This window comes from Chenopodium quinoa, unplaced genomic scaffold (assembly GCF_001683475.1).
Source record: "Chenopodium quinoa cultivar QQ74 unplaced genomic scaffold, ASM168347v1, whole genome shotgun sequence".
NCBI lineage: Eukaryota > Viridiplantae > Streptophyta > Magnoliopsida > Caryophyllales > Amaranthaceae > Chenopodium > Chenopodium quinoa.
The window spans coordinates 3,263,056-3,278,340 of record NW_018743476.1 but is presented as its reverse complement, the minus strand read 5'-3'; the positions used below and the strand labels follow the sequence as shown (position 1 = coordinate 3,278,340).

The 15,285-nt window shown below is 37.5% G+C and overlaps 2 protein-coding genes across 2 annotated transcripts; both read left to right on the top strand.

The window, feature by feature from the left end:
- Nucleotides 1-1,028: 1,028 nt before the first annotated feature.
- On the top strand, nt 1,029-1,656 carry LOC110739408. The gene has a single exon (XM_021919868.1). It carries the CDS (start codon nt 1,234-1,236, stop codon nt 1,561-1,563), a length of 330 nt encoding a protein of 109 aa, XP_021775560.1. The 5' UTR covers nt 1,029-1,233; the 3' UTR covers nt 1,564-1,656.
- A 2,800-nt stretch (nt 1,657-4,456) lies between these two features.
- Nucleotides 4,457-5,557, top strand: LOC110739371. Its single transcript, XM_021919826.1, has 2 exons — nt 4,457-5,114; nt 5,187-5,557. The coding sequence occupies exons 1-2, from the start codon at nt 4,457-4,459 to the stop codon at nt 5,555-5,557; spliced, it is 1,029 nt and encodes a 342-aa protein (XP_021775518.1).
- The last annotated feature ends 9,728 nt before the right edge of the window (nt 5,558-15,285 follow it).

The following is a 15,285-nucleotide window of genomic DNA, read 5'->3' as shown; positions in this document are numbered from 1 at the left end:
AAATCAACACCAAAACATAATAAAAATCATGCCTTTAAAATAATAAATCAATAAAATTAATTTTAGGATTAAAGAAGAAGAGGTTTTTTTTTTTAAAAAAAATAAAAAATTAATACACACACCAACCAAAAAAGGAGAAGGAGGAGAGAGAGTGCCCGAACGATTGGGCTGCCGGCGCTGCTGCCGTTGCCTGTGGTGGTGGCCGTGCGTGAGGTGGGAGAAGGAGAGAGGAGAGTGCGTGGGATTTTAGGGGAAAAAAGAAGAGAAAAAGAAAAGAAAAATAAAGCAAAAAGAAGGGAGAGAAATTAAAGAGAAAACTTTGATTTTTTTTTTGTGAAATCTGACAATTATGTATTGGAAAAATCTTGAGGTTTTAAATTATTTATACTTTTCTTTTTTTTTTTGAGGAAAATTTATACTTTTCTTTTTAAAAATAAAACATATATTTACAACTTTGCCATTATTAATTCAGAATATCTTACAAATTCTCCGTTTGGGCCAACTTATTAGGCCCCTAAATTCCCAATGAGTTGGTTCATTTCTTTAAATACGATTGACCCAAATAAAAATACTTTTGTTTCCTCAATTTATGATCCATTTTTTTAAAAAATAATTTTATGATCTATTTTATTTATACACACTTATAATTTATTTAAATAAATAATTTCTTTTTAAAATAAAATAAATCATTTTAATAAATAAAATAATTAATTTATCTATAAAAATATAATAAAAATACGGAGTATTACAATCTATCTGGTCATGATGACACGTGACGGGCTCATGTCTTCCCATTGAGTTTTGACCAAACTTTAGTAGATTATTTTTCAGATTCATAATACAGAGTACTTCATATTGCGTAATTTATTAATATGTAATTTCATAATTTTTTTAATCATGGAAACGATGTAATATGTTAGAAGTTAGCCCGTGCACTTCAACCTATTTTAACTGAACTTATTGAAATTATTACAGTAAAAATAAGTTAGCACATGACATAAACTGATATACACAATTTAAGATCCTAGTTTAGCTTTTTCTCCGATTGAACATTTACTATCCCTTGGAAAGTTGCAATCATCATCTCATACAAATACCTAATTAATGCATCGCACTTAGAATCATACTCAACAAACCAAACCCAAAATCTCTCATACTATTTTCACAGCTAACGCAATTCATCAAAATTTCTCATTTCTCGAAATCAAATCTGCAATCAGTGGAATTCTGAGCATGAATTTTCGAAACTTAGATGATTTTTGGGCCTTTTACATGACTCATCACTCTAAGCCGTCGACAAGGCGTTGGCACTTTGCGGGTACACTTAGTGGAATTATAATCTCAATCTACTCTCTGTTGTTCAATTGGAAATTCTTGATTTTGGTACCATTAATCGGTTACGGCTTCGCTTGGTACAGCCATTTCTTTGTAGAAAGGAATGTTCCGGCAACATTTGGTCATCCAATTTGGTCATTCTTTTGTGATTTTAAGATGTTTGGATTAATACTAACCGGTCGAATGGATAGAGAGATTAAGAGACTTGGTAAACGGCCTGTTTTGTAATTTTTTTTTATTTTTCGCAGATTTTTTACTTAGATTCTTGTATATATTGTGACAATTTCTATTCAAGTATTCAATATTGTAAACCTTTAATGAGCTGATCGCTTTCATTATTTAGCTTAATGGATTTTTTGTTTGTACTGTTTGTGTTTTAATGTTAAAAAATTTGCATTCCCTTGTATGTTTTCAACCATAACCAAAAAACCATGTTGTAAAGTCTGAAACCTGGGAAAATTCTGCACAATGTCGCGGAATTTTCATGTGTTTTGTGGCCTAATTGTTCTGGGACAGTTCTTGCTCTCATGTGTCATAGCACTTATTCGTATTTTAGTTCTTATTGTAGTTCAGGTTTATGAACAAGACTTTAGCAACAGGAATTGATTCGTGGGCTGAATGGAAAATACTGCACAATGGCATGGAATTTTCATGTTTTTGTGGCCTAATTATTCAGGGACTGTTCTTGTTCTCATGTGTCATATAAGCGGTGTATTCTTATTGTAATTCAAGTTAAGGAACAAGACTTAAGCAACAGTGGTTGATTCATGGGTTAAGTGGATTGTAGCAGCACCATGGATTGTAAAAGCAATGATTATGGACCTCTCTTTACCGTTTGAACTAGAGAGAAGTTTTTCTATTCCCATGAGTGAGCATAGACCTGCTGACTGCTTGTGCTGGGATGGTGAGAAAGATGGCATTTATTCTGTCCGATCAGCCTATAAACTTACTTTTGATAGGGATTGTGAGGAAGCCAGTTCGTAAGGCCTGGAATTTTATGTGGTATGAGCCGGTTTTACCAAGGGTTAAAGTTTTCTTTTGGAGAGCTTGTCATGAGGCGCTTCCTACCAAGAAGAGGCAACATATCCGAATCAAGGATATTGATGAGGTGTGTGGTGTGTGTGGAGAAGAGAAGGAAGATGTTTCTCATGCCTTTCTTTGCTGTCGTCAAGCTATCAGCATTTGGGAGGAGTGTGGCTTTGCATGGGTGGTGGAGGGAAAGGGGAGATCGTTAATGGACTGGGTCTTTCAGAAGTTATGTTGCCTGGTTAGTGAGCATTGTAGCTGGGGGATGGTTCTCTTTTGGTCGATTTGGAGTGCCTGGAACTGTGGTTTATTTGAGAATGATTGGTGTGAGCCTAGAGGGATAGCTTCCTATGTGCACCAACTGATGGAAAATTCTTTTGTGAAAAAGAAGGGCGACGCTGTATAAAAGCAACGAGGCTGCTGGTGCCTTCCTGCTGCAGGGCGTATTAAGGTGAACATTGATGCGGGCTTGTTGTGTGATCTGAGAATTGGTGTGGGGGTTCTTGCGAGAACTGATGAGGGGAGTGTCTTGTGGTGTGTGAGCATAAGCTGGCGGAAAGGCTGGAGCCAAAGCTTGCAGAGGCAAAGGCCATCTTAGTGGGGATGAAGCTGGCTGCTGAGATGGGACATGATCAGGTTGAATTCGAGAATGATTGTGAGAACGTGGTGAATGCTATCAGAAGGAAGGATAAAGGCAACAATTCTGCAATTCGTTTCTCTTTTTGTGCTTGGGGTTGGATTCAAAGAGAAGGAAATAAAGTGGCGCATGACTTAGCCCATGCCCACCTATTGTTTTAGGAAGAAAGATTTGGTTGGATCAATTTCTAGATTTTATTTGTACTCTGTTAACTCTGATTTGAAGCAGAATATTAATTAATCCCTTGTGGGTTTCCTTCAAAAAAAGAAAAAAGAAGCAATGATTATGGTTTGTGAACCAAGGTGAACTGGTGAAGTAGTAAACTACATTGTATATGCCGGAAGACTAAAATCAAGCAGAAGGGATTGAATAAGCAGAGCTTGTCAATCTGGACTAAATGTGTGTTTGATCTTTTGCCTTGTACTGTCTTTTTAAATTTTCATACGCAGCATTGTTTTTGACATTGGCAATAGAAAAACTGCAGGCTTATACTCCAACTGTCCAAGTTCAGTCACCTGAATATCCTAAACTCTACAAACTGTCAAGATTTGCTTCCCGATCTTTCATCTATTTTACATAATTTATTTCTATCTGATGGTTGTTTGAAAGTTGTGAGGTTCCAATTTAGAAAGCATTCATGTTGTGGACAGTAAAGATTCAATGTGTGACCTCCTAATATTGAAGCTTAGGCATATCAGTTTGAAGCATCGAACAGATACCAAGGTACTGCAGGAACAACAGATACTTGATTCCTTACTTAAAGCAATCAGATCAAACATTTCTGAGCATCTTTTCTACTCTTTAGTAGATAACGTGTATGTGTTCCGTGATGAGTTCAACGACCTCCTCTTTCATCTGATACCCTCACTAAATCTTGCACATAACTGAAGTATATATTCCTAATAATAAAATGAAAAAATTGTCATCATGTTCTTTGATCAACTTCATTTTCTTGTATGAAGGTCTCTGAGATGAAAGTGGAATACTTCGCTCCAAAGGAGGATGCCATTCTCCAAAATGAAGCGCTAACTGACTTCTGCATAGTTGTTAATGACTCAATGGTAAACTTGTGGAACCAAATTAATGCCTATTAGATTAAGTAGCAAAAATGTTGCAGTTTTTCCTGATATAATGATATTTATATATAGAGGTTATAGAAACCAAGTAAATCAAAATTTTTGAGGAACCTATAACAACCAAGATTATAGTGGCCAAAGCCAAGGTTAAGGGTATGGGAACCAAAACCAAAATAAAGGTTTTGGTAACCACCACCAAAACTATGGCCAAAATCAAAATCAAAATACGGGGAATTTTCATAATAACAATCAAAGGGGACCCCCACCCGGTTTTGCTCCAATAACTCAAGGGCAATGGTGATAATTCCTATGTCCAACCTTCATCTTCTAGATCTAACTTGGAGGAAAACATTGAGAATCAAACAAAAATCTTGACACATACATGACGGTAAGTGACAAAAACAATGAGATGATGACACATAGCAAAATGTTTGAGACCCAAATTACTCAATTAGCAAACCCCTTGAAGGAAAGTGCTAGCCCTTCTTCTCTACCCTATCAAGGGAGTGATCCTAAGAAATTGGTCTATTATATCACAACTAGGAGTGGTAAGGTCCTTGAAGAAAGTATTTCTAGGAAGAGTAAGGAGGGAGAGAAGGTGAGTGATTTGTGCAAGGAGGATAATCATGATATGTCAAGGAGAGAGAGTACAGATGCAAAAGAGAAAGCGAAGATTGAAGAAAATGTGCAAGAGGATGTGATCAAACTCAAGCTTCCCTACCCTCAAAAGTTCTTGAGGAGCAAAATTAATGATCAATTTGGGATATATCTTGATATGCTAAAGGAGATTCATCTTTCTATCCCTTTTACTAATTCTTTGACTCAAATGCCCAATTATTCTAGGTTTCTTAAGGAGATATTGAGTGTCAAAAGAGTGTGTAATGAAGTGGAATTGGTGGATGTTGGGGAGTGTTGTAGCGCTTTGATCCATAATGATTTACCCCCGAAGATGAAATATCTCGGAAATTTCTCCATCCCTTGCAAAATCAATGACAATCTCTTTCAAAATGCTCTTTATGATCTTGGGGCTAGTGTTAGCAGTATGCCCTACTTCGTTTTCAAAAAACTTAAGCTAGGAGAGCTCCTTTCAATCAACATGACACTCTAATTAGCCGACCGCTATACCAAGTTTCCCAAGGGGAAAATTGAAGATGTTCCTCTCAAGATAGGAGATTTCACTATCCCCGTTGATTTCATTGTTCTTGAAATAGCAGAAGATGATAATATACCTATCATCCTAGGGAGACCATTCTTAGCTACTTCGGGTGCTTTGATTGATATGAGGGGTGGTCTTATAACATTACGTGTTGGTGATGATAAATCGAGCTTTAAGCTTAAGTCAATGTATGAATCTTTGTCCTATGTGAAGGGTATTATGTTTGTCAATTCCCCTCTCTTAAATGATAATGTTTGCATGGTTGTGTCTTCCTCTAACGATGTTTGTGTAGTTCGTGGTGATGTTTCTTACAATGTTGAAAGCTAGTTTGGTAGTCAAGATATCAAGGAATCTTTAAAGCTTGAAGATGAGGAAATTATTGAAGTTCCTTCATGGCTTGAGCTCTCATCAAAGGATGTTGAAAACGGCTCTTTATATGTTGATGGTGCAAACCGTCCACTAAAGGGAATAAGAAATCAAAGAAGAAAAAAAGAGTTCCCATGGAGAAGAAAAAGAAGTTGAAGAACAACAAGCTTGATTCGGTGTTTATCAAACAAGAAGATGCGTCTCATGGAGTGGATTTGCCAAAGATTGGCATAGAGTTTGACCTCCCAACCACTTTAAACAAGGTGGTTTTCTTTGACCCTCCATGATTTGGAGGAAGGGTCGAGCTACAGACCTAAAGCAAGCGCTTTCTGAGAGACAACCCAAACTTCTAACCTTTCTCTTTTCACTGTATCTTTCTATATTTTTCTTTTATTTTCTTTCCTTTCTTTCACTAGTTTTTGTGTTTGTATTTGTATGGTGTTTTCATGAGAATTGGACTGCTTTGAGCGAACATAAGCATTATTCGGCGGTGTTATGTGTTTCGCGATGAAAGTGTGCTCAACGTTCTTCAAATTTTGAGGCGTTTGGGTTAGGTAATTGCAAAGATGAGTGTTAGATTATTGGTCTAAGATGGAAAAAGAGGTGCTTGTAATGTGAAGGAAGTTTAATTTTGATGAGTTCATAATGGTGCTCTCATGAATTTGGGATGTTGAACCTACTGTCATGGTGTTATAAATCTGGTATGTTTACTGGGTATAATAATCTCGGGTTTAGCTTGAAGCTCAAGCCCATCATCGAACTCACCAAAGAGGGAGCCTTGCTGCGCGGGCGCGCACCTCCTATGAGTGGGCGCTCATAAGTGATGTTGTGCTTACTTATTCTTCTTTCTTTTCTTTTTTCCTCATTTCTTTCTATCCTACCTCACGACACTCATTCCTCTCTCTTGATAAACACAAACCCTAACCCTCACATCTTCCATTTTTTCCACTCTTAATCACTAATTCCTCACACAAAATCATCAAAATCCTACTAATTTTTCATCAAATTACCAATCTACATACTACTTTCCACTATTTCATCTTCTCCAAGCTAATTCCACCATTGGAGTCAAATTTGGGGATTTTTGAATTGGGGTAAATTTGTGCTCAAAACTTTGTTAATCTTGCTTCTTGTATGGTATAACCATCTTCTCTACTCATATTTTAGATTGTTTCATCATTTTTGATTGAAAATTTGATTATTTCATGATTGTGAATAGTTAGTATAATTTTTTGTTACTTTGATGATTAATTTGATAGTCTTGATGCATATGATTGTTGTTGGCTAATTCTTTTTTCTTAACATTTGTTGTTGTTGATTGTATAGATTTGTTGTGAAATTTTGGTGGCTATTTAGTGAATTTGGAATTTGTATTTTGGTTGTGGTAGTAGCATTGTAGTGTTGGTTATGGTGGTGGTTTTTTGAATTAGTGGTAGTGTTGTGCTATTGCTAGTGTGTTTGGTTGATACATTGGTTCATTGGTATTCTTTTTTGTGGTATCATCATGTCGAAAATCTTGAAATCTTTGACCTTAAAGAAGAGAAAAGGAAATAGAACCCAAGTGAGAATCGAGGAACCTACACATACACCCCAAACACGAGAGTTCATTGAGCCTTTACCTTTGCCCACTCTAAAAATTCAAAAACCCACTCAATAAACCAATCTACAATGATCTTAAGAAAAGAACCTTAAGACCTTTTCGCCACTATCACCAAGATATGATCAAATTGGATATCAATGAGGATTTATGGATGTTATTTGAGAAGGTCTGGATTGGTGTCTTTGCGAATACTTCCTATAGGACTTATCTTGAGCTCACAAGAGAGTTCCTAATTGCATATTTCTCTACTACTCCATTGAGTGAAGTCGAATTTGAAATCTCTTTCCAACTCTTCAACGAGCCTCAAACTCTATTTCTTGGTGAATTTAATGCGGCTCTAGACTTCAACCCTGTTGTCGGCCTCCTTTTCATAGAGCATGAGCATTTTAATGGGTTTGCAGAATATGCTTGGTAAAATTCTATCTCGGGAAAGGAAAGATTTCCACCCGATACTCCTTAGCTAGTGACATTTATCAACCTTGTCTTCGAGTCCTTCATCGACTATTAGGATACTCGGTTTTCCAAAAACATGATTTGGGAAAAATTTCGAGGCTAGAGTTTGTTGTGCTTTGGTTAGCCACCAAAGAGGATTGGCGAGGGAGGTTGAATATGGGGCATATTTTTATGAGGAATTAGGAGTCCATGGTAGGTGGAAGGAGGATCAGGGAGATAAATTGTGGTAGCATGATCACTCAGTTGGCTTCTCATCTAAGGTGTGATCTCTACTTAGCTTCATGTACTTCGGTAGGGGATGCAGAAGAGCTCTACCTCGACATCTCTCAACTAAAGCAAGTGAAATTCCTAGCGAAGAATGATGATGATTACGTGTTTTATTGGTTACTTAGGCATGTGCACCGGTGCTACCTTCCTAACCCTTCTTTGATCCCCTTGCAACAGGATGCTCCTAACATTTGGTTTGTTCCCTTAAGCAACCGACTTTTGGGTGATGATGAGATGGAGGATGTGCTTTATGGTGATGATGAACAACAACAACAGCAGCAACAACAACAACAACAATAACAACAACGACAACAACGACATCAATTCTCCAACCCCGACTTGGAGGCCTTGCAAGCTCAAATGCAAGGGATGCAATTAAACATGGACGGTATGTATGATCAAGACTTCGAGGCCATCTACAATCAAATGAGAGGCATCACGAAAATGCAAAAAGTTATGTTCCTACAACAACAACAATTATATAATGCTAATGTTAACCATGACGAAATCACCCCCGCGGTTAATTATCCATATTTTCCGCCTCAACTCAGTCACGTACCATATAGGGGGTGATGGTAAGCTACATACCCTTATTAGCCGGGTCCGCAAGGATCCAATACCGAGACCCGTTCTTTCCCGGATAAGCATGGTAACTATGATTATCGTGTGTCCGGTGGGAGCGACATCCCAAATACCCCTATATCAACCCCACCCATCCTTTTGCCCTTCAGTTGACAAAGCAATATACTCCCTTGGCAACAAGATAACTTCCGGGGTCATTAAGGTTGGCAACCCGGCTATATCGGGGGATGGGATCCTTATGATCTCCCATCCGGGATTTCCTATAATAGGGATTACAATGATGATGAGGCTGAGCCTAGCGGTCATTACTTCAACCATTTTGTGCTTTTTCCTCCATCCCTTTTATTATGTGATCTTTTGTTTTGATTGTTGAGATGTTTTCTGGCTTGGGGGGATCTTTTCTTTGTGGGGAAGCACCGGTGTGCCAATATTGTTGTTGAGGATATCCTTGTTTCCTCTTGCATTGATGTTTTGTGCATGCTTTCTTGATGCTTTGGTGATGTTGTTGGGTGTTGTTGTTTCGATGATGATTTAATGATAGTTCTTGATTGTTTTGATGATGATTTCTTGATGGTTCTTGACTATTTTTTATATTCATGATTGAATTTTGATGATGGTGATTATGTTTCGTGATGGTGGTGATTTTGATGGTGAGAATATTAATGATTGTGCTCCCTTTGAATCCAAATCCCTCTAATCCAAATCCCATTAATTCAAAAACCTATAGTGAAAATTATTTGTAGATTAGTGTATAATTTTATTTTGTTATTTTATTTTGAAGGTACTAACATATTTCTCTGTGTATAGTTTTCTTTTCCTTTCTCACATGGTTTTGTAGTTCTTTCTATAGCTTTGTGGAGCGCCGTGGAGGTGAAAATTTTCCCTTACCTCATTTATAGTAGCTTAGCTTGGATTGCTCAGTACGATCTTTATTATTTTTCCTCTTTAATTTTCTTAATGAGTTGAATGGTTCGAGGATTTTTGCTATTAACACCATATGGGTGTTTGAGGTCATTGACATTGTTGTCGAATGCCCACTTGTTTGTTGATTGGGATTTATATGGTTTAGCATGCATCTTTGTGCTTTTCTTGTTCTTTTCTTTTCCTTCTCTCATACTCTTTGTTTTTCTTTTCTTCATTTTCAAAAAAATAATAAAAAAAGATTTTTAGGCTTTGTTTTTGTTTTACTTTGATGTTTTGCTTATGACTTGGAAATAATACCATCCGAACTTAAACTTTTGAATAAATGATTTCCTATATGGTAACGGTGTGGACGGTTTGAGAGTATGCTTGGTAGATTCTAGGAGATAGTATACTAAGTTTGTGTGTTTAGAACTTTTGGGACCTTGAAGCTCGAGTTTACTTGTTTGTGAAAAGAAGGTGTTGCTTCCTATAGTGGATTTGAAGCTAATAGTGAGTTATTGCTACAACCATGTGAGTTTTCATTTTTCTAGCCTTCTACATATTTTGTATGAGCGGCACCTAGATCCTTGAATATCGCTTACTTTATCTAGAACTTGAATTTTATCTCCCGGGATTGCGACCGAACCATTTAGGAAGGATAAAGGCATCTTTTCATGGTGGTAATTTTTCTTTTTCTAGGATAGATTTTATCTCTTTGATTTTGGGTTTACATTTACCTCCTTGCAAACTATTTGAGCCAGATACCTCCTTTTCAAGCCATATCTTTAGCCTTTGAGCCATTTGTTTCATTTTTGTTTCCATTCTTGTTTTTTGTGAAGCAATGGTCCCTATTGTTGGAACATATGGTGTATGAGTTTGATTTTTTGGTTCTTTTGATGAAAGCTCATTTGTATTGTGGATATTATGTGAATAAAGGCAAATGTAAAGTTGAACAACCGTTCATAGTCAAAAGAGGCAAGAATAGATAATGAAGTGAAAAATTTAAAAAAAAAAAAAAAAAAAAAGATGAGATATAGCATAGCACAAGCAAATGTTTGGCAAAAGTGAAAAAATGAGAAAAAATTAAAAGCTTAAAATATTTTGATGTAAGTGTATTTCTCCCTATTTAGAGCATTAGGGACAATGCTCCATTTATGCTTGGTGGGAAGCGTTCTTACGCTTTTTGTATAAATGTCTTTGATTTTGGCTTTGAATAATCTTGGACCCCGGTGTTTATTTTAGTTTGGTGATTTCTCGATTATGGTGTTGAGGATTAATCACCCTTTGTTTCACAATTTAGGTATACCACCAAATTTCAAATATTAGCCTACCTTCATCCTTTTCACCTATACATTGCAACCCTTTTCAAGACCTTTTAACGTTTTTGGTTGAGTCACAAGTCGTTGGAGGGAGATGTGAGTCAAGCCTATGGAGCGGTTTACATAGTTAAGATGTCGAGTAGCCTTAAGAATCTCTTCTTTTCCGATTTCTTGTAGGAATCATTGAGATGCTCACTAGAGGTGGATTTGAATCTTTGAATACCCTAACGGGACCTCACTCATCCTCATTAGCGACATTGGGGTTTAAAAGGCTTGTTGTACGAAGTGAGTCTTGGTGTACATTCTTATCCTTTTCTTTCCTTTTTCTTATTTGAATAAGTCTTTCATCATATTCCTACTTGATTTTTTTTTTGCTCGAGGACGAGTAAAAGTCTAGCTTGGGGGAATTTGATGAATGTCTTTTATGACACTCATTTGGCTTTATTTTGGATGATTATGAGTCGTTTTTATAGCCTTCTTTATGTTTTTTTCTCTGGTTTTAGCCTTTTATTCTTTAGTTTGTTCATTCTTTGTTGTTTTTCCCTTTTTCTTGCATTTTCTTACATTTTCTTAGTTTTTATTGTTATTTCTCTTTTATTTGTTTATTTTTCTTTGTTCTTAAGAGAGAGGTGGTGTTCAAGGCTCTCCATGGATTTTCCTCAAGTTTTAAGAAGCTCATAATGCAAGGATATCGCTCCATCGTAGCACAAGATAAGATTTGCTAGCTCCAAGACTTCTTGCATTGATGATCACACGGAGGATATGCCCTGCTCTAGGGGCACGGGCACGCACGATAGGGGCACGGGTGTGCAAGCACACACCTCCTGTACGTATGCGCGTGTTGGGTTTCGGAAAGTCTAACTTTTCGCGGAACAAAACCCAACCCCAAGACCCACTCACAATTAATATAACTAAAAGACACAAATAACAAGATAGTATGAAAAGATCATCTTACCCGTGATGCGTGCTTCGCTCGTTCAACGAGCTCTTACTTTGAAAGCCGAGTCTCGCAAGCGCGTAGACCTCCAGTGATAGTCCACCTGCAACCTCGACCGGAACGATCTCTAACTCAGAGTTTACCCGAGTTCAGACCAAAAACAACTACTCGAGTTTTATGTGAACTTAAAGGTTTTCTCACAATTATGGAGATGCCTTTTTGAGTTCCAACTCAAGTGAAGTTATCCTATTCCCAAGGTGGGTATTTATAGAGAAACATGGAGGGAGAGGGTAGGTGAGGACCACAAAGGAAGGGGACCATTTCTTTTCTCCCTTAGCTTCCCCAAACCACCACACTCAAGCCCACCCGAGCCAACCACATCGCGCCACATGGCATCCCAGCCTTGCGCACCAAGGCACGCCCAGATGGCGACCTGGTGCGTGGCTGGGCCTATTGTGCACTTTGTGTGTGCGGGCTGGTCGAAGCCTTGACCCAGCAAGCCACGCACATACGCGGGGTATTGGTCGAGGCCCGCTGCTAGTTGACAGTCGGTTTGTGCTAGCATGCTTACTAGCATTGGTGTGCTAGCCCCATTTTCTCCTAGCACTCGGTTTTCTAGAGGCATTCCGATGCTAGGGGTATTTTGGTAATTGTTGATTAATTAATTGACTTTTACCGTCTCGTCTTTTATTTATTCGACTCGACTTGCGACGCTTGGTCTCGACGCTCCTAGCTGGATTTTCGACGTCAATGTTCATAAAACTCGAGCGACTAATTAATTCCTTCTGAATTAATTCGTCGTGTCAGATCGTTTAGTTGCTTGGGTGTGACCCGAAGGGTTCAGCCAAGATTAAGCTATAATATTAATTATAAATTAATAATACTGATCGAAAGCGGCCTCCAATTAGGCATTTCGATCACTTGACCTCACTGAATAATTAGCTTTCTAATAAATACAAACCCTCTATCGGAATAATACACTTATTCAAAGGACAACATTCCTATCAATCTCCCACTTGTCTTTCCGGACAAGTGCGCCTTTTGTGTACAGCTTATTTTCTATGTCACTTAATGTCTTTTCATGAACTATAAGGTAATATTATTCGTCATCCTTATTACGTCTAGAAGTGTTTCTTGAAATCCGAGTTCGACTGTCAATAAGCAGATGATTTCTTAAAATATATATTAGCACGACCATGCATTTTACACTCTCGCTCTTCGAGAGGCCTTGTAAACAACAAAGACATTTTCCTTATTGTTAGTAGGGGGACATTCCCAGTCTTATACTGTCACCTTCTCATACTAAGAGGACCTAGCTACCCGAGTGTTGCCATTATAATCCCCATGTATGGTAGACGTTTGACTAACATCAAAAAAGACTAGTAGTCAAATAAGAGAACTCACAATACTCATGGTCGATGAAAGAGGTTCCGATAACCATAATGACAAGTATACTTATGACGATTTTTAAATATCTTAAAGTATTCTCATTGGTTGATCCAGTATGGTTCTAAACCAATACTTGTCCTTGTAATACAAGAAACGGTGGTACAAATCAAACTACATACTAATCTTACGTGGTCAGTAATAGTCCATCATTTGAATGACCTCGATTAGGGATAATTTTTTATTGTAATATTCAACGTTCACTTGATAGATGTTTCTTTATCCAATATTGATCTTGATACCCTATTTTGAATATTCTCATAATCGAATGGACTCAATATTTAATCCTAAATCACAATTAAATAGAAACGGAGTGATAAAATTGCATGAAATTAAATTACTCAAGAACTTGAATGGTAGATTGTAGTGTATTACATTAAAATGTTCAAACTTAATTAAAACACTAAACAAGGAAATCAAAGCCAATCACCAACGTGCTTGATTCCCATTGCCTCAACATGCTTGTTGTGCTTCACTTGAGGTTGAGTTTTAGTAAGTGGATCGGCTACATTGTTGTTCGTTCCAACTTTACAAATTTTGATTTCACCCTCTGACTTCCATTCCCTTATCATCTGAAATCGCTGCTTGACATGTTTGACCTTTTAATGTTCCCTTGGATCTCTGGCCTGAGCAATAGCTCCATTGTTGTCACAATAGAGGGCTATTGAAACCTGGATGGAGGGTACAACATCAAGTTCATCAACGAAGTTACGTATCCAAACTACCTCCTTAGCCGCTTCAACAGCGCAAAGTATTCGGCTTCAGTTATAGAATTTGCAGTTGTGCTCTGCTTGACACTCTTCCAACTAAACGCTCCTCCATTTAGAAAGAACACGTATCCAAACTATGATTTGAAATCATCTCTGTCTGTTTGGAATCTTGCGTCGGTAGAACCTTCAACAACTAATTCATCTAAGCCACCATATACCGGGAATTTATTCTTGTTCCTTTTCAGGTACTTTAGGATATTCTTGGCCACAGTCTAATGCGCCTCTCCTAGGTCTGATTGGTATCGGCTCGTAGCACTCAAAGCATACAATACATATGGCCTAGTACATAACATGGCATACATCATAGATCCAATAAGTGAAGCATATGGAATCTGATTCATCCTTTCCCACTCATCAGGTATGGACATTGCTTCTTGCTTAGGATTATGCCATCTGACATGGGTAGGTGACTTCTCTTTTCCTTCTCCATGTTGAGTTGTCTATGAAGGTAATAAAATGTTGATGGTCGTTCCTTGTGGTTGTCCTCATTGGTCCACATACATCAATTTGTATTAGGCCCAACAAGTCACTTTCCCTTTCTCCCAACTTGGAGAATGACTACTTTATTATCTTGCCTAATAAACATCCTTCGCAATTTCAAATGATTGTAAATTGAATGAGTCAAGAACATTTTCCTGTAGAAGTTTCTTGATGCGTTTGATGTTAATGTGGCCAAGACGACAATGCCACAAGTATGTTTCATTTGACTTAATGGTCTTAGATTTCTTAGTGGTATTTTCAACATTATAACCTTGGTTGTCTAGAGAGAGCACATAAAGACCATTTTTCTGAATATGCTTTACCACATAAAGCATTGTCGAGATAAAACGAACATACATTTTCTGTAACTCGAAACTTAAATCCTTTGGTGTCCAACGCCGAAATAGATATAATGTTTTTGATAACTCTAAGAACATGATAGCAATTTTCAAGTTCTAAAACCAGCCCTGTGGGTAAATATAAACTGAGAGTTCCTACAGATACGGATGATGCTTTGGCTCCATTGCCGACCTGTAGTTCAACCTCTCCCTTCTCAAGTCTCATATCAATCCTTAGTCCTTGAGCATGAGAACAAATGTGTAAGCCACATCTGGTATCTAATACCCACGATGTTTTGCTAGAGAATTTTAAGTCTATAACGAAAACACCTAATGTAGAAGCAATTGTGTCGTTCTTCTTATCTTCCTTGAATTTGAGGCAATCTCTTTTCCAATGTCCCTTCTCCTTGCAGTAGAAACATTCGGAATCAGATTTAGAAGATGCTACATTTTTCTTCTTGTTGTCTTTAGTAGATTTTGGCTTAGGTGGAAAGGTCTTCTTACCCATCCCCTTAAAGCTTTTCTTCTTCTTTCCCGAGCACTTGAATGGCTTTCCCTTCTTAACCATAAGCATGTCATGCTTTCTTTCATCTT